This window comes from Scyliorhinus canicula, chromosome 11, assembly GCF_902713615.1.
Source record: "Scyliorhinus canicula chromosome 11, sScyCan1.1, whole genome shotgun sequence".
In the NCBI taxonomy this organism is placed as follows: Eukaryota; Metazoa; Chordata; class Chondrichthyes; order Carcharhiniformes; family Scyliorhinidae; genus Scyliorhinus; species Scyliorhinus canicula.
This window is the reverse complement of record NC_052156.1, coordinates 136852321-136872175: the sequence shown is the minus strand read 5'-3', so window position 1 is coordinate 136872175 and position 19855 is coordinate 136852321. Positions and strand designations below refer to the sequence as shown.

General features: G+C 45.4%; 1 protein-coding gene across 2 annotated transcripts in view; it reads right to left on the bottom strand.

The window, feature by feature from the left end:
- Positions 1-19855, bottom strand: part of hdac10 (histone deacetylase 10) — a 61351-nt gene that overhangs the window by 10619 nt on the left and 30877 nt on the right. The window contains exons 12-15 of one of the 2 annotated variants that reach the window (XM_038811461.1): positions 14513-14619; positions 13454-13521; positions 8511-8787; positions 7154-7244 (exon numbers count right to left, since the gene is read on the bottom strand). In XM_038811461.1, the coding sequence (XP_038667389.1) occupies positions 7154-7244; positions 8511-8787; positions 13454-13521; positions 14513-14619 (543 nt within the window). The remainder of the gene's footprint in view (positions 1-7153; positions 7245-8510; positions 8788-13453; positions 13522-14512; positions 14620-19855) is intronic. The other variant, XM_038811462.1, reaches the window with a different exon arrangement.

Below are 19855 nucleotides of genomic sequence, written 5' to 3'. Positions count from 1 at the left end.
TGGACATTTGTCTTTAGTCCACATGACTCTAGTTACAGAGGTGGGACTGGGGACATCAGATGAACCTCGCCCTAAGCCAATGAGAGGGAGTAATTTGGACTATTCCCAACTAAGGGATGAGGAACAATCAGAAGTAGGGATAAAAGTTTTAAAATGAAACTTATTGGCACAGTTTTACCTGGTTTCTTTAGCACGATTCTTCGGAGAGACAGTTCAAAATGATGTTACTTCAGAGACAAATGAAGACATCGCCTGTGCTGGCAGGCCTTAAGGAACTCTACAGCTTTCAGGGAAACAAATCATCTATGTTGTCTTCACTGTTTTTGTTAAGTATATGTAGAATCTTGCTTAGTAAATTCTACTCAATTTCTAAATACAAGTTATCTACACCTTGTGAGGTCAAGTGCAACTGAGGACCCCACCGTTAGAAATTAAGAATTCAGGACTTCCGGTTGCGGCTATGCGGAGCTAAGCGCATGTTCGGCAGCTCCCGCTATTTGGGACTTTTGGGCCGTTTCGAGGGCCCCAAACGGCACTGTTTCTACGCATCCCGGTGGGGGAAGGTGCCTGGAAGAACTTGCCCCACACTATATGGTGCTCACCCGGAGTGGGAAGAAGAAAAAGGCTGCAGTAACTCCCCCCAAAAAACGGGGAAAGAAAAACAAAATGGCGGCCGGCGCTCCCGCTATTTAGGGACTTTTGGGCCGTTTCAAGGGCCCCAAACGACGCTGTTTCTATGCATCCCGGTGGGGGAAGGTGCCTGGAAGAACTTGCCCCACACTATATGGTGAAAAAGGCTGCAGTAACTGCTCAAAAAAAACAGGAGAAGAAAAACAAAATGGCGGCCGGCGCAACATCTGAGGACTGGTGGAAGTGGGCGCAGGAGCAACAGGCCTCGCTCCTACGTTGTTTTGCTGAGCTGAAGGCTGAGCTGCTGGACTCCATGAATGCAACTACGACCAAGCTGCTTGGGACCCAGGTGGCCCAGGAGGAGTCTATTCGGGAGTTGCAGCGGCAGGCCGTTGAAAGAGAGGAGGAGGCCGTGGTCCATGTGGGGAAAGTGGAGTTGCACGAGGCACTTCATAAAAAGTGGCAGGACCGCTTGGAGGAGCTGGACGTTCGCACGAGGCGAAAGAATCTGAGGATCCTGGGCCTGGCGGAGGGGCTGGAGGGGTCGGATCTCCGGCGTATGTGACCACGATGATGAGCTTGTTGATGGGAGCGGGGTCCTTCCATTTGCCCCTGGAGCTTGAGGGAGCGCACAGAGTGATGACCAGGAGGCCCAAGGCAGGTGAGCCCCCGAGGGCGGTGCTGGTGCGGTTCCACCGATTCAGTGACCGGGTGTGTGTGCTGGGCCAAGAAAGAGAGGAGCAGTAAATGGGAGAATTCGGTAGTGAGGATCTACCAGGACTGGAGTGCGGAGGTGGCTAAGCGGCGGGCCGGGTTCAACCGGACGAAGGCGGTGCTTCATGCTAAGCAGGTCAGGTTTGGAATGCTGCAGCCTGCGCGCCTGTGGGTGACATACAAGGACCGGCACCATTACTTCGAGTCCCCGGAGGAGGCGTGGGCCTTTGTACAGGCGGAGAAGCTGGACTCGAACTAGGGCCTGGGGACATACTTTGGCCGGCGTTGTTTCCGCTTTGGCTGTTTTGTTCCAACTGTTTCAACTTTTGCAACTTCGACATGTGTGTTATGTATGCTGGTTTTCTGTTTGCTCTGTTTACGGGTGGGTTTGTTTGTTGGGCATGGTTGTGGGTTAGGTGGGGAGTGTTGGGGGTTTGTGTTCTATATGTTCTCTTCTGTACGGGGCTGGGGATTGAGGGGAAACTGGATTTTGGGAAACTGCGTCAGAAGGGTGGGGTGTGGCAGTGTGAAAGCGCGGGCTTTCCTCTGGTTTCCCGCACTGCGGGGCAGGGGGGTGGAGCTTGCGGTGGGGGCGGGGCCTCTATGGGTCTTCTTTCACGTGCTGCAGCAATGTCAAGGAGGTGTGGCAAGAGGGGGATGACCCCATGCCGGGAGGGGATAGGTTTTGGCGGGAGCTGCCGGGGTCAGCAGAAGTCAGCTGACTCACGGAAGCACCATGGAGGGTGCGTCGCGGCTAGGAGGGGTCTTAGCCTTGGGGGGGGGGGGGGGGGGGGGGGGAAGAGGGGGGTGGGAGGGGATATCGGGTTGCTGCTGGAACGACTAGGAAGGAGCCGATGGGGGCCGGGGGGGGAAGAGGAGAGGCGCTATCGCCATGGGGAATGTGTCGAGCGGGGTGTGCTGGCCTGGGGCGAACATCTGCCAAGCTATGGCTAGTCGGCGGGGGAGGGGGGCGGGTTGCCCTCTGATCCGGCTGATTACCTGGAACGTGATGGGGCTGAACGGGCCGGTTAAGAGAACCAGGGTGTTCTCCCATCTAAGGGGGTTGAAGGCGGATGTGGCTATGCTCCAGGAGACTCACCTAAAGGTGGCGGACCAGGTCCGTCTGAGGAAGGGGTGGGTGGGGCAGGTTTATCATTCAGGATTGGACGCGAAGAACCGGGGGGGTGGCGATTCTAGTGGGGAAGAGGGTGGCGTTTGAGGCGGCTGAGGTGGTGTCGGACAAGGAGGGCAGATATATCATGGTGAGGGGTAGGCTGCAGGGAGAGAAGGTGGTGCTGGTGAACGTATATGCCCCAAATTGGGATGATGCTGGCTTCATGAGGCAATTGTTGGGCCGCATCCCGGACCTGGAGGCAGGGGGCCTGATCATGGGGGGAGATTTTAACACAGTGCTGAATCCCACACTGGACCGGTCCAGTTCAAGGACGGGTAGGAGACCGGTGGCGGCCAAAGTGCTGAGGGGATACATGGACCAGATGGGAGGGGTGGATCCCTGGAGGTTTGGGAGACCGAGAGCGCGGGAGTATTCCTTTTTCTCTCACGTCCATAGGGTTTATTCCCGGATAGACGTTTTTGTCCTGAGCAGGGGATTGATTCCGAGGGTGCAGGATGCCGAGTACTCGGCCATAGCGATTTCGGACCATGCCCCGCACTGGGTTGATCTGGAGATGGGAGAGGCGCGGGACCAGCGCCCGCTTTGGTGCCTGGATGTGGGGATGATGGCGGAGGAGGTGTGTAAGAGGGTTCGGAGAAGCATTGAGGGGTACTGGATACCAATGATACGGGGGCGGTCCAGGTGGGGATGGTCTGGGAGGCTCTGAAAGCAGTGATCCGGGGGGAGCTGATCTCCATCTGGGCCGACAGGGAAAGGAGGGAGAGGGAGAGACTGGTGGGAGAGCTTCTGGAGGTGGACAGGAGATATGCGGAGGCACCGGAGGAAGGGTTGCTGGGAGAACGGCGCAGGTTGCAGGCCAATTTTGACTTGTTGACCACCAGAAAGGCGGAGACACAGTGGAGAAGGGCGCAGGGCGCGGTATGTGAGTATGGAGAGAAGGCGAGCAGGATGTTGGCGCATCAGCTCCGTAGGCGAGATGCGGCTAGGGAAATTGGGGGAGTAAAGGATGGGGGTGGAAATGTAGTGCAGAAGGGGACAGAAGTAAACGGGGTCTTTAGGGACTTTTACGAGGGATTGTACCGGTCGGAACCTCCGAGGGGGAGGGAGGGGATGGAGAGCTTCATGAACAAGCTATGTTTCCCAAGGGTTCAAGAGAGGCTGGTAGAGGGGCTGGGGGCGCCGATAGAGTTGGAGGAGCTAGTCAGGGGGATCGGGCAAATGCAGTCAGGTAAGGCCCCGGGGCCGGACGGGTTCCCGGCAGAATTTTACAAAAAATATGCGGACCTGGTGGGTCCCCTGCTGGTGCAAACTTTCAATGAGGCGTGGGAGGGGGGGCTTTGTCGCGGGCACTGATCTCTTTGATCCTAAAACGGGATAAGGACCCCTTGCAGTGCGGATCATATAGGCCTATCTCGCTCCTTAACGTAGACGCTAAGTTGCTGGCGAAGATCCTGGCTACCAGGATAGAGGATTGTGTGCCAGAGGTAATTCATGAAGATCAGACAGGATTTGTCAAGGGGCGGCAGCTCAACACGAATGTGCGGAGACTGCTCAATGTTATCATGATGCCGGCAGTGGAGGGGGAGGCGGAGATAGTGGTAGCGCTGGACGCAGAGAAAGCGTTTGATAGAGTTGAGTGGGGGTACCTGTGGGAGGTGCTGGAGAGATTTGGATTTGGGGAGGGATTCATCAAATGGGTGAGGCTGCTTTACGCGGCGCCGATGGCGAGTGTAGTCACAAATGGAAGGAGATCGGAGTATTTTAGGCTCTATCGTGGGACCAGGCAGGGGTGTCCCCTGTCCCCCCTGCTCTTTGCACTGGCGATCGAACCGCTGGCCATGGCGTTGAGGGAGTCAGGGAAATGGAGGGGTCTGGTGCGGGGTGGGGAGGAGCACCGGGTATCGCTGTATGCGGACGACCTGCTGTTATATGTGGCGGACCCAGAGGGGGGAATGCCGGGGGTGATGGAGTTGTTAGCGGAATTAGGGGGCTTCTCGGGCTATAAGCTAAACTTAGGAAAGAGCAAGGTATTTGCAGTGCACCCGGGAGATCAGGAGGAGGGAATTGGGAGGCTCCCCTTCAGGAGGGCAGTGAAGAGTTTCAGGTACCTGGGGGTGCAGGTGGCCAAGAGTTGGGGGGCTCTTCATAAGCTTAACTTCACTAGACTAGTGGAACAGATGGAGGAGGAATTTAAAAGGTGGGACATGGTGCCGCTATCGCTGGCGGGCAGAGTGCAATCCGTCAAAATGACAGTTCTCCCGAGGTTCTTGTTCCTCTTCCAGTGCTTGCCCACCTTTATCCCTAGGGCCTTTTTTAAAAGGGTGACCAGCAGCATCATGGGATTTGTTTGGGCGCATGGCACCCCGAGGGTGAAGAGGGTCTTCTTGGAGCAGAGTAGAGATGGGGGGTGGGGCTGGTGTAGCCCAACCTCTCGGAGTACTACTGGGCGGCCAACGTGTCGATGGTGCGTAAGTGGGTGATGGAGGGGGAGGGGGCAGCATGGAAACGGATGGAGAGAGCGTCCTGTGGGGATACAAGCCTGGGGGCCCTGGTAACGGCGCCGTGGCCGCTCCCTCCCACGAGGTATACCACGAGTCCGGTGGTGGCGGCTACCCTCAAGATTTGGGGGCAGTGGAGGTGACATAGGGGAGAAGTGGGGGGCTCGATGGAGGCTCCGTTAAGGGGGAACCATAGGTTCGTCCCGGGGAACATGGATGGGGGATTTCAGGGATGGTATAGAGCGGGCATTAGACAGCTGAGGGACCTGTTTATTGACGGAAGGTTTGAGAGCCTGGGGGAGTTGGAGGAGAAATTTGGGCTCCCGCCGGGAAACATGCTTAGATATCTGCAGGTAAAGGCATTTGCTAGACGGCAGGTGGAGGGATTCCCTGCGCTCCCCGCGAGGGGGGTGAAGATATCCGATATCTACAAGCTTATGCAGGAGGTGGAAGAGGCGTCAGTAGAGGAGCTGAAAACGAAGTGGGAGGGGGAACTGGGGGAACAGATCGAAGACGGGACATGGGCTGATGCCCTGGAGAGGGTAAATTCTTCCTCCTCGTGTGCGCGACTTAGCCTCATTCAATTCAAGGTGCTGCATAGGGCCCACATGACTGGGACGAGGATGAGTAGGTTCTTTGGGGGTGAAGATAGGTGTGTCAGGTGCTCGGGGAGTCCAGTGAACCATGCCCATATGTTCTGGGCATGCCCGGCATTGGAGGAGTTCTGGAAGGGAGTGGCGAGGACGGTGTCAAGGGTGGTGGGATCCAGGGTCAAGCCAGGATGGGGACTCGCGATCTTTGGGGTTGGGGTAGAGCCGGGAGTGCAGGAGGCGAAAGAGGCCGGTGTGCTGGCCTTTGCGTCCCTAGTAGCCTGGCGAAGGATGTTGCTACAATGGAAGGACGCGAGGCCCCCAAGCGTGGAGACCTGGATCAATGACATGGCGGGCTTCATTAAGCTTGAGAAGGTCAAATTCGCCCTGAGAGGATCGGTGCAAGGGTTCTTTAAACGGTGGCAACCTTTCCTCGACTTTCTGGCTCAACGATAGGGTACTGGGACAGTAGCAGCAGCAACCCGGGGGGGTGGGAACGTTGATTATGTTTGCTTATTTTATTTAAATTTGATTTATTTAATTTTAATTTATGGTTAAGTTCTCTTGTTGGGGGTGGGGGGAGTGTGATACATGTGATGTTACGGTTTGGGGGGAATTGTGGGTGTTATGGGGCTGTTAGGTGCATATTACTGCTTGTTGCTATACTTGTTGTTATATTTTTATATTTTCTGTAAAAAATTCCAATAAAAATTATTTAAAAAAAAGAAATTAAGAATTCAGAACTTAGGGCTTTACACCTCAAAATCCCTGAAACTTACATGAGAATCCATACCTCCACTAGAATGGCACCTGTAAGTGAGATATGAGGATGACGGATATTGAAACAGATAACTGGGAGACAGGCCAGAGTGGGGTCCTTGAGCCACAACAGGCAACGTTTAACAGAGCTGGCCACCACGGTGCAAACCATCATCTTACAAGATGGAAGGCTGCAACATTCCACAATATAATACTGACATCTTGTTTTGTAGCTATTGCTGCATAATGTAAAACCTAAAAACTTATATTACATTCTGGAATGCTTCATTTAATAGTGAAGCCTAATGTGTAAACACAAGCTTAATTAAATATTATGAGGTCACATCATAGGATAAGGTCAAATCTTGGGGAAAGCAAGATGATCCAAAACTATCTTTTCCAGTTCTGTGCGGTCCTCTGTTCGCACAAAGCAGAGGTCAGTTTTGCTCCATCACTAAAGGGTGCAGAAAATAAGCAGTTCCCCCTCCAGCAGTTAGGACTGCAGAAACCTTTAGGAAAATTTGCGTCCCGTCTCCCAATTTTCCTCCCCCCAAATATATGAATTCTTGCTACATCACCATCATCAATGCTCTCTTTAATCCAAAACAAGAAATTTATAATTAAATTTGCAAGCACGCAAACACTTAAAATGTAATTACATTCCCCAACTGTTGGTGCTAAACTCGCCACTATTCAGAACACAAAGCATATATGAGGAAGGATCATTTGTTCCTTTCACAAGATCATTTGCAATTGCTCATCTTGCCATAGTATGACTGCATAGTGAGAAATTTAGGCTGTCACAACAAAGCACAAATTTCACCTACCTCCCTTTTCATGATTTTATCGATCAGTGGAAATATTTTTCCCAGGGACAGTAAAAGATATTCATCCTTCAGATGGGCACAGTCACCACCACTGGAGAAAAATTCAGAATATTCAAGGTCAACCTCACCTCATGCTGACATAATGACAGAAGTTCAAAGGCAGCATCATCCCATATATCACCTAGGATACCTTGTGCAGGCCGCATTATCACTCCATAAAGTTAGAATTTCTCAACCCAGGTTGTATTTGAAGTTAATAACATGTTACTCCCCCAGCCATTACCCTATTTTAAACATTCTCAAATTGTTTCCTTTATAATCGATAACTGTCCATTTTTTCAACTAAAGATGCCAAGCTAAGACGTGTGCAATTCCTAAATTATACTACTGACTTTCTGAAATGTTGTGGTTATCAGATAACTTTCAAACTTCTCAGCCAAGGCTGTTTAAATTGTTTTTGGATGCACTCCCATCAATTTATGTTCATCCCCACTCCAACCTACAGAAACAGTAAATAACAAAATTCTGATTTTTAAAATTTCTACTTCTATTTTACTCTATCTCAGTAACTTTATTTTCCCTCGACTCTCCTGAAATTCTTACCAGAACACCATTTCTACTCAATTTCCAGCATCTGGTTTGAACAATGAGGACTCCATTCCATTTCCAGCGGGATCATTTAACCGGGGTGGCAATCCTGGCCAAGTTTTCAGTCCTTAACCCAGGAGCACAGAAGGTCAATTGAAGCCTTTTATCTTCAACCTAATGTCAGAAAACCCAGTACAAAACAGGCACTGAACGAAAAAATATTCCTGGCCCGTCTGGCTCAACTATGGACTGTCTTAATTAGAAATCCCCCAGAGTGAAAACCACAGGGAAAATCATTGCTGTATACTCTCCCAGATTACCTCCCTTTCCAGTTCTTATCCATTTTGGTTTCCCCCAAACTCTCTAGATTACCCATGAACTGTGCCTTGTAAGAGTTTTTATTGTTTATTTCCTTTGTTCCTATTTCTTTTCTTTTATTTGGTCGGGGAACCCATAATCAGAATGTGGCTTTAAGCAGAAGAGTGCTAGCCAAGACAGTGCATTTCTAGGTTTTGTATTTTGGAGAAGAGAAATGAGACTCGTCGTCGCCGAGTGAATCTTCGGAACTAATTTTGGAGGAAGTTGGTTGGATTGACTGGAATTGACCGTGCTACAGCCTAGGGTGCCATAACAACCTCCACAATACAATCGTTTTAAAAAATTTTCCAATTAAGGGGCAATGTAGCATGGCCAATCCACCTACCCTGCACATCTTTGGGTTGTGGGAGTGAGACCCACGCAGACATGGGGAGAATCAATTCAGTCAAACCTGATGAGAATGCCAACTTCTTCCGTGGTGATTTTCTTCTTTTCTACTTGAAGGCATTGATCCAATATTGTTAGCTTTTCTCCACATCCACTGACTGCAGTTCTGACACGGGGAGTCAACACTAGAACCTTCTTCATGTGGGAATCCATAAACTCATCAAAAACTTGGCTCACGGGACAGACCGTTGTCACTTCCTTCTCTTCTGCAGTTGTAGCTGTACTTGATTGAGAATCATCTTCAATACCAATGGTGCTTGGGTCTTTAATAAAGACACAGTCTGAAGACATTTTGAAAAGTGGAACACTGGTCAACAGTACACATCAATTAGTCTCCCACTTTCGTACCACCTCCAAATTGAATTAAACAAGCCATTATTTCTTGAACTAAGTACCAGTACGCATTTAAGTCCCAAGGCAAAATTTCCCATTTTCACTGCAGGGCATGACTCTGCCTGCCCTTGTGCATCAGAGCTAAATCTGACTGACCTTCTGGATTCAGTATAATCATAAAAGTCAGGTTCAGACACCTTCAAGAACAGAATCAATCTACCTCCACAGCCAAAGAAACTAAATCAGGTTTTTACACGATTGATTGTACTCCCTCAGGGAGTAGATGTTTTAAAAATTCCATCCTCCTACTGATCATGGGAACATCAGGCAAAAGTAACATATGGATGTCCCTTGTATCTAGTGCTGCTACAGATACAATAAGGATGGTCCATTTCAGAAGTAAATGTCCATTCTAAATTATTCCCATTCTTATCTGGCTGTCTACATTCAACAATCACCACCCTTTCTGGAGGAAGATCCCGGACTGTGGAATAATCAAAGGGAGCTGAGAAGAGTTCCTGGGCACATTTTCCACCCCTGCCCAAAACAAGGCACATGAGCTCCCCATTGTACTGTGTGCATTTAAAGCTGATTTTTTACGAATTATTTCAGTTTACCAGATTAAAGGTCAAGTCCCATATTGCAGGCACTGCCAAAGTTGAAAAGAATAGCACAGACTCAGCACACCACAGAACAAGACCATTCAGCCCACCCAGTCCATGCTGGCTCTTTGTAGAACAATCCAGTCAGTTCCATTACCCCATTGTATCCCAGTAGCCCGGCAAATTGATTTTCCTCAAGTGCTGATCCAATTTCCTTTTGAAGTCATTAATTATTTCCACCAATCTCCTAGGTAGGAAGTTCTAGGTTGCCATTTGCTGTAGTTCTTTCTCACATTCCAGATGCAACTCTGGCCCAAAACTTAAAATCTCTCTTTATCCTTGTACCATAGCTAATGGAACATGTTTACACAAGGTAAACAAAAAAACCCTATCATATTGTTGTAAACCTCAATCAGATGTCCCTTTAACTTCCTTTTCTCAAAATAAACACAGCTAAGTTTCCTTATCCCTGAAACGAATCTCCTTCACACTGTCTCAAGGAAATTCACATCCTTCCGAAAGTGGGGACCAGAACTGGAGGCAATAGTCTAGCTGTGGCCTAACCAGAATTTTATACAAAGGTTTAGCATAACCCTTTGGCTATGTACTATGTTTCCTTACTTATGAAGCCCAATATCCCATATGTTTGTTAACTACTCTCTCAAAGATCTGTGTACATGACTCCTAAGGTTCCTCTGTCCCTCATTCACCTTAGAACCATGCCATTGGGTCAGTATTGTCTACCTAACACTTCTGCCAAAATACATCACTTTACACTTCTTTATATTAAATAGCATCTGCCACTTTTCTGCACATTCTGCTGACGTATGTCTTGTTGATTGGTATTATACATTTTGGTATTGGTCGATTGGTTTGCTACACTTCATATACAAGATGTACTATAGCAACTCACCTAGCACCCTTCAACAGCGCCTTCTAAAGCCACAACCTCTACAACCAAGAAGGGCAAGGACAGTAAACGCACGGGAAACCATGACCTGCAAGTTCACCTCCAAGTCACACACCATTTTTACTTGGAACTATACGTCATTCCTTCACTGCTGCTGGGTCAAAAACGTGGAACTGCTTCCCCATCAGCATTTGGGAGTACCTACACCAGGTGGACTGCAATGTGGTTCAAGGTGGCAGTTCACCACCATCTTCTCAAGGGCAATTTGGAGGCAACAAATGCTTACCGTGCCAGCAATACTCACATTCCCCATAAAAATTAAAAAGCTGGGTTAATCGGCAAACTTTGCTCTGTATTCCAGTGTCTAAGGCATATCAAAAAAGCAGTGGTGCTGGCTTGGGGAACATAACTATTGATCATCCTGAAAAACAATTATTTACGCTGACACATCACTATTTTCTGCCGTTAAGCCAAATGAGCCAAAAGTGATTTCCTATTCCACGAGTCTCAAACTTGTTAACCAGCCTTTTATGTGGAACTTCGTCTAACACTTTCTTAAAATCCATAAAAGTATGAACCTTCCCTGTTACTGCATCAAAACAAATAGCCAAAAATAATCTTCCTTTTACAAATCCATGCTGGGTCCCCTTAAATTAACTCAAACTTCTCCAAGTCCTTGTTAAATTTCTTCTTGATTATTATTTCTAAAACCCTACCACTGATGTCAAACCAACCAGCCTGTCATGATTAGGAATATCCTTTCACCCTTTTTTGAACAAAGATGTCACATTTGTTACTTTCCAATAGCAATGAGGTAAATCAGTAAATTAATCATAGTATTTACAGTGCAGAAGGAGGCCATTCAGCCCATCAAATCTACACCGGCTCTTGGAAAGAGCACCCTGCTTAAGCCCCATGCCTCCACCCTATCCCGGTAACCCAACCTAACCTTTTTTTGGACACTAAATTTAGAATGGCCAATCCACCTAACCTGCACATCTTTGGACTTTGGGAAGAAACCGGAGCACCCGGAAGAAACCCACGCACACATGGGTAGAACGTGCAGACTATACACAGACAGTGACCCAAGCCGGGAATCGAACCTGGGACCCTGGAGCTGCGGGGCAACTGTGCTAACCACTATGCTACTGTGTTGCAGATGCCAATCCTGGTTTTAAAAACCCTGGTGATCATAGAATCATAGTAGAAGGAAAGAAAAACAGAACTCATGGGAAAGATCAATGAATTTTAATACTGATAGTGAGATGGATGAATGTGTAGGATGGCATATTTGCAACTCAGGATGAACAAGAGAGGAACATGGTGAGCAGTGCCAACATATTAGAACCATTAATAAGAGAGACATAGGAAATATTCAAAATCATTCCAAAATTAAATTCACAAAATGTCATTGTCTTACAGAATCACAGCATTATTACACATGAGGCGGCTGCCATTTGATCCATCACCCATTGTCTGTGTGCAGATTGTCCAAATCAGCAGTTCATCTGGTGCCATTCCCCTGCCTTCTCCCTGAAATCCTGCACAGTTCAGTTAACAGTCTAATTCCCTTTTGAATACGTCGATTGAACCTTCCTTCACCACACTCTCAGGCAGTCCATTCCAAACTCTAGCCACTCGCGTGAAAAAGATTTTCCTCGTTTCACTTTTGTTTCTTGTGCCATTACTTTACATCTGTGTCCTCTCAGTCTCGATCCTTTCATGACTGGGGACATTTTCTCCCTATCCACTTTTGCCCAGATCCCTCATGATTTTGAAGACCTCTATCAAATCTCCTCTCAGCCATCTCTTTTCCAAGGAAAACAGTCCCAACTTCTCTAATCCATCTTCATAACTGAAGTTCCTGATCCCTGAAACCATACCTGTCAATCTTTTCTGCAGCCTCTTTAACTCATTCTCATCTTTCCTAAGTGTGGCACCCAAGACTGAAAGCAAGACTCCAACCGAGGCCAAACTAGTGCCTTATAGAAGTTTAACATGGTTTCCTTGTTTTCAGATGAGAGAAAAGTCATAGAACCAGACATCTAATCATTTGATATTTGAATACAAAATATATTTTATATTCCTCTACCAGTTGAGGCCCCACCAACTCAGCCTTGCCCCTCCCCTAAGATGATCCTCAGGTTAAATCACCACCAGTCAGCTCTCACCCTCAAAGGGGAAAGCAGCCTATGGTAATCTGGGACTATGGCGACTTTACTTTCATTTAAATAAGTCAGGCATTTACAGTTTTAGGCAACTGACAAGATATAGAATTTTAAACTGGATAATTTGGCACTCGATTTACCTTTAATCTGTTAAACATTACAATTATTAGGGCAGTACGGTGGCGCAGTGGTAAACATTACTGCCTCATGGCGACGAGGTGCCAGGTTCGAACCCGGCTCTGGATCACTGCCTGAGTGGAGTTTGCACGTTCTCCCTGTGTTTGCGTAGCTTTCGCCCCCTCAACCCAAAGATGTGCAGGGTAGGTGGATTGGCCATGCTAAATTGTCCCTTAATTGGAAAAAATGAATTGGGTACTCCAAATTTATTTCTAAAATAATTACAATTATTGTTGCGAAGCATACATGTTGAATGCTTAATTGTATTTTTTGAAAGTTTTATTTTTCTATATAAAATATAATACAATAATGCAGGTTTGAGTCCAATGCAAAGTAATGGGATGAAATCATCTCCTCTCAGTACGACACAAGAGCTCAACATCAAAGAAAATCTGGAGTCAATCCAATTCCCAAAAACTGTGGGTCATGGCTTAAACTAGCCAATTACATAGAACACAATGTGTTCTCGCTCAGGGGGTGGATTTATAGCTTTTTTCCCCACTGGACAGGCAGGAAATTTAACTTCAGATGTGAAAGATTTCTAGAACTTTTTAAAAAATGCAACAAAGGGTGCTAGCCACTAGTTGGAATTACTGCGTATTTGTTGAAGCACAGTAAGGACAGTTCTATTCTGCATCAGTCGATTATACTGGCCAGGAGAGTAACCGACAATCACTACATATTTCACCCAATACAACCCTAAATAAGTCTATTTTAAAATCAAAGAATTATACACAAGATTATGAAAAACATTTACCTTGATTCTTTAAAAAAATCCAGTACGGCTGATGTACAGCTCTCACGTTCTGAATAGATTCTATGGCACTTTTGGAACAAAAAGATAAAAAAAAAAACATTTTTACTGTACACTTCAATATTTCATGTACGAAGTATAAAGGTTCTGGTGACTACTATTCACTGTCACCTCATCTCCTAGACTTAATGTAAATATAAGTTATATTAGCAACCACTTTGCAGATACTACTAACCTCTACAGGGACACCCACTGCCTCGAGTTGGCTGTCCGCCTCATTTTTAAAGTCTTTCATTCATAGAATTTACAGTATAGGAGGCCATTCGGCCCATCGAGTCTGCACCGGCTCTTGGAAAGAGCACCACACCCAAGCCCATACCTCCATCCTATCCCCACAACCCAGTAACCCCACCTAACACTAAGGGCAATTTGGACCTTAAGGGCAATTTAGCATGGCCAATCTACGGGGAGAACGTGCAGACTCCACACAGACAGTGACCCAAGCCGGGAATCGAACCTGGGACCCTGGAGCTGTGAAGCATTTATGCTAACCACTATGCTACCGTGCTGCCCACTTCCTCACTTACTTCTCAACTTTGAACTATACCCAATTATTTCATCTTGTGACATCAGTTCCATCAGAATTATATATGCAGAAATAAAAGTGCTCAATTTTATTAGTACCAAATCATTAATGTACTTTGTGAAATTCCCTTACAAAATTGTTTGAAAATGTAGTGTACTTTTTATTGAAATTGGGAGAAATCCTTTTAGGATGAAGAACTAAAACCTACTTGAATGCAGTGTGTGATTTCCCCCATAGGCAATTTAATTTCTTCTTTAAAATATTTTGCTTTATTGACAAGTCATAACAGTTAAGGCCCAAATAGAATTAAGCATACAAAACCCGGTTGTTCATGTAAAATTATCACCAAAAATCTAAAATGGAAAGTTTACAATAATTCAATTAACTTTTGATCATTTATCTTCCCTTGCTGTCCACAAGGTATTTGTTAAAATTGGACAGAAATAGAAACAATAATATAATGACTGACTAAATACCTTATGCATGGCACCATTTCCCCAACCAATGGAGGCACAGGGTCTCCCAGTAATACCCGGGCAGTCATGCAGACAGATTCGGAAAGAGAACGCAAATTGTATCCTCCCTAAAAATTAATTCATTGAAGTTATAAGGACTCATGAAGAATATATATGGACTTGGCAGGCTATGTACGTAATGGAAAATCTCTCAAAGATCACTAACCACTGCCTCAAGCCATTCAATATCATCCAAGTAAATGCAATTTAATTTTCATTAATGGAATAAAATATAAAGCATTTTGAAAAAGTCAGGTCAAATTTGTTTTATTTCTCTGTAGCTCTTCCTTATAGTTAAAAAAAGCCCCCAGTACCAATCAGGGTACTGTATTTAAATAGGCATTTGGTATACAGAAGTTGAGTACTGCCGAAAAAATACATTTGGTTAATGCTTTTCATCTTGCACTCCTCAAGACAATCACAAGAACACTAATGTCAAAGGGAACATCAATTTTATACTGTGTGTGAATGCTGATTAGTTGGCAAGTGGATTCTGAGTGGTAGATGTATTGTGATGAATGTAGCAGTTTTAGCGATATTGTGTTATATCTATTCTGTGCAGTAAGGGTTAATGTGTGCATAACTGCTGCAGTAGGGTTTTTAAAATCCTGGTTTGTAAGACAGCTTGTTTTTTTTGGAGCCAGAGGTGCAATTAGAGCATCGGAAAAGTTAGGGCTAATGGACTTCTATTTATATTCAGAGGGTTCCCTGCGGAGTAGTTGATTAGAGACATTGCATTCAGTTTAGTGAGATGTAGTTAATGGGAGAGGCCAGAGGTTGAAGCAGTCAGGTGTTGAGGGTCAGAGTCAGTCTGGGTGGAAGGCAAGCCGAAGAAATATAACCAGATATTGTGCATTATTCTGACAAGCAGTCAGGTCTCTTTCTTCAAAGCAGTCTCGAAAAGATCTCTCGTTCTCAAAGTGGAGTATTCAAGACATCTTGTAAAGCAAGTATTCCTGACTGCTAACTATATTTATAAGTGAATTGGGCTCTGAGATGGTTTTGTTGTTTAAGTGGAAATAATGGTAATGTGCCACTGGATTGATTGGCATTGTTTAAGGGTAATTATAAGCTATTTTCTTGTGCAACACTAAAGATATTTTAATACTGTGTTCGTAATAAAGTTTGCTTTCGTATCCCTATTTTGCATGCAATCACTTCTGGAGCGAGATATCCTTTCCTCACAGTCTTACAAAATTAAAATTAAATATTGGGGTGTCTGCCCAGTATCTTAGCGGCTGTTGGAGTCAGTTCCAGGATTGTAATAGTGTTGTCATGGAGAATGGGCTAATCGATGGTGACTGACAGTTTACTGCCAAGCATTGTTTGAATTTTAAGCCAGCAGCTTAATCAGAGTCCACTTGCCAACCAATCAACATATTTTCTCATACAGTATAAAGTTGTTGATCCCCGTGACATTGGCATTCTTACAACAGTTCTGATGAATGCAAGACAAAAAGCTTCAACAAAATGTATTTTTCAGCCTTTATAGAATGAAGAACGATAATTCACAAAGGTTCATGAGATAGTGTGATTTCAAAATATGTGTGCAGACAATATTGTAAAATATAGATTATAATAGAACAGCAAATTTTATAACATTGTGCTCTTCAATCCCCAATTTAGAAGATACAAAAAGATGTGGACTCATCATCTAGTATGGTACTGTACTTCATGCAAGACAAAAGCATGGGGAGTTGATGTACCACAGAATTTTTGTATCAAAGGTTGCTCCATTGGATCCTTGTGGGAAAAAGGAAAATCCTATGCAATTTTCTGTGGTTGGTTATATACAGCAGCATTGTTAAACAGCAAAAGGAGCTGAAATGAAATGAAAATCGCTTGTCACAAGTAGGCTTCAAATGAAGTTACTGTGAAAAGCCCCTAATCGCCACACTCTGGCGCCTGTTCGGGGAGGCAGGTACGGGAAAGCTGTTATATATTATTCCAAACAAGTAATTCACAGTACAGGGAACTACAAGGAAATAGGAATGAGGGTGGGAACACCACTTATTTTAAAAGAATATCAGTTTATTGCATTTAATAAACTGGTTTTAAATCCAATGAAAAATTTAAATGAGAGTGACGTACTTCAAGAACAAATTTGATATTTCCTTGCATAGAAAGTTCCAACAACATAAAAAAAAAAATTCAATCTGCCGAATAGTAAATCCACAGCAATGTGGATGACTCAAATGCCCTCTGAAATGGCCTGGTAAGCCACTCAGTTCAAGGGAAATTAGGGATGGGTAATAAATGAACTGCAATTTCACAGAGTTGAGAAGGAAACAAAAAAAGTGGGATCAAACTTAATACACATTTATGCTTTTCTGAAGTCTATTTGTAATGTCAGAAGGAAACCATATACTTTGAGAAGTTTAATACAGTCATACAACTCCTGAAAGCCTGGGCTTTCGACCTGGAGCGGCGGCTGGGGACACTGTGGAACATCCACAAGGCGGAGAGTACTGTGGTTAGCACATATAGAGGTGGTCACATCGCAGGCTCAGATTCCACAGGCAGGAAGGGAATAGGTAACCTCCAAGGGGGTTAGGCAGCAAGTGGTGCACATTGGTACAAACGACAAACATAAAAAAGGGATGAGGTCCTAAAAGCAGAATATACGGAGTTAGGAAGTTGAGGGTCGGACCTACAAGGCAGTGATCACAGGATTACGATCAGTGCCACACGCGAGTCATGAGTAGAAATACCAGGATCTATCAGATGAATATGGCTGAAGAGATGGTGTGAGGGGAAGGGCTTCCTGGGGCATTGGTACCAATTCAAGGGGAGGTAGGGCCAGTATAAACTGGACGTGTTACACCTGGGCAGGACCGGGACTGATATCTTAGGCGCTGTATCTGCTAGAGTGTTTAAACTAAAAAGCCAGGGGAATGGTAACTTACGTAAGGAGTCAGACGAGGGGGAATCATGGACAAAAGACAAAGACAGAAAGCAGATTAAGAAAAGTGATAGGCAGAAAAATAAAGGGCCAGACTTGTACAGGGCTACAATGAAAAATAGTGGGAATGGGACAAGTTATGTTGAAAAGACAAGCCTTAAGGCTTTGTGCCTCAACGTGGGGAGCATTCGCAATAAAGTGGATGAATTAATCGTGCAGATGGATGTAAACGGATTTGATATAGTCGGGATAATGGAGACATGGCTGCACGGTTACCAGGGGTGGGAATTGAACATACAGGGATATTCAGTATTTAGGAAGGACAGCCAAAAAGAAAATGCTGGTGAAGTTACATTGCTGGTTAAAGAGGAAATCAATGCAATAGTGAGGAAGGATATTAGCTGCGGCAATGTGGAATCTTTGTGGGTTGTAGCCACCTGGGGTGGCCACTTCCCGATTCCAAAATGGACACTTGCAAAGAGTGCAGGGAAAAACGGTCAACACTAGTGAAAACAAGCAGGTGCAAGGTTTACTGTGTATTAAGACTTGCAGAACCCAGACAGAACTGAAACCAATAGCCATTAGCATATTAATGAGCTATCTCCGGGGACAAAAAGGGAAACATTGAAACAATCGAGACCAGGGCAGACTCCCCGGCGCCAGTGGGAGCTAACAAAGGCAGGCCAACGGTTACATAGGGCCCGCCCAACGATCAGGGAACAACTCCGGTATTGGAGAAAATCAATATGAACGATTGGGACATGGTCCAATTAATTGGGACCAAGTCCGGTGTCCGCCCAGAAGGGCGCGAAACCCCTGGGGACTATAAAACAGAGTCCCCAAGGTCAGTTCGCTCTCTTCTCTTACCCCGACTCCTCTCTTACCCCGACTCCTCTCCATCTTCAACTTGGCGACGAGAGGCCGCCAAGCACCAACCAAGTAAGTCTAAGGTCAACGCACGCTACGAGATAGACGCTCCTAGCTAGTTCTAAGCCAGCAGTATCAGAACCGGACAATGGCCATTGTTCCTCTGACTGAGTGGGCCACTCGAAGCTAAGTACAGGCTTTAGTAGTAGTTGTAGTTTAGCGAATAGAGTTTATGCATGAGTAATAATTGACTGTGTGTGTAAATAAATGTGTATTGATTTCAAACTTACTAACTGGTGTATTGAGTCATTGATCAGTACTTGGCTTTGAACCCTGTGGTGGTATCAGAAAGATACCTGGTGACTCTTGAGCAAAGGTAATTACAACAGAGCAAATTAAGGGAAAGCATAACGAGCAACAGGGTAGAGCTGAGAAATACGTTAGTGGACATGGTTTCTAAACTCTCAAAGTATAGTGGCTATGCTGGGAGTGGCATTAACAGGAAATTAGACTTGTATACAATAAAAGGAATATTTGTAATTGTGTGAGATTTTAATCTGCATATCGATTGGGCAAATCAAATTAGCCACAATGTCATAGACGAGGAATTCCTGGAGTGTATATGGCATGGTTTTCTGGACCAATATGTTGAAGAACCAACTAGAGAACAGCCATCCTAAACTGGGTATTGTGTAATGATAAAGTAATAATTGGCAATCTAGCTGTGCGCAACCCCTCAGGGATGAGACTATAATATGATGGAATTTGTCATTAAGATGGAGTGATTTAGTTGATTCTGAGATAAGGATCTTGAATCCTAATAAAGGTATGAGGCATGAGTTGGCTATGATCGATTGGGAAACATTACTTAAAGGGATGACGTTCGATAGACAAACAAGAACCGCATGGGTGAACTGCAACAATTGTTTATTCCTTTTTGATATAAAAGTAAAATGGGAAAGGTATCCAAATCATGGCTTACAAGGGAAATTAGAGGTAGTATTCGAACGACGTAAAAGTAAAATGGGAAAGGTATCGAAATCATGGTTTACAAGGGAAATTAGAGATAGTATCAGATCCAAAGAAGAAGCATACGAATTGGCCAGGAAAAACAACAAACCTGAATACAGTAGTCCCCCGTTATAACACGGGTGTTGGGATCCAAGACAGCCACCCGCGTTGCATCCGAGCCGCGGATTTCCACGATGGGGGTTTTAAACTTCAGCGGCCGGCTCACTTTGATCCGGAGAGGGAAGCTGACAGTTGGGGTCCATAAGCCCGCCCGCCGTATAACGCGAACCGCGGTATTGCGGTTCGCGGTATAATGGGGGACTACTGTATTGGGAGAAGTTTAGAATTCAGCAAAGGAGGACAATGGGATTGATTAGAAGGGGAAAATTGAGTACAAGAGGAAGCTTGTGGGGAACATAAAAACTGACTGTAAAAGTTTATATAATAATAATCTTTTATTATTGTCCGAAGTAGGCTTACATTAACACTGCAATGAAGTTACTGTGAAAATCTCCTAGTTGCCT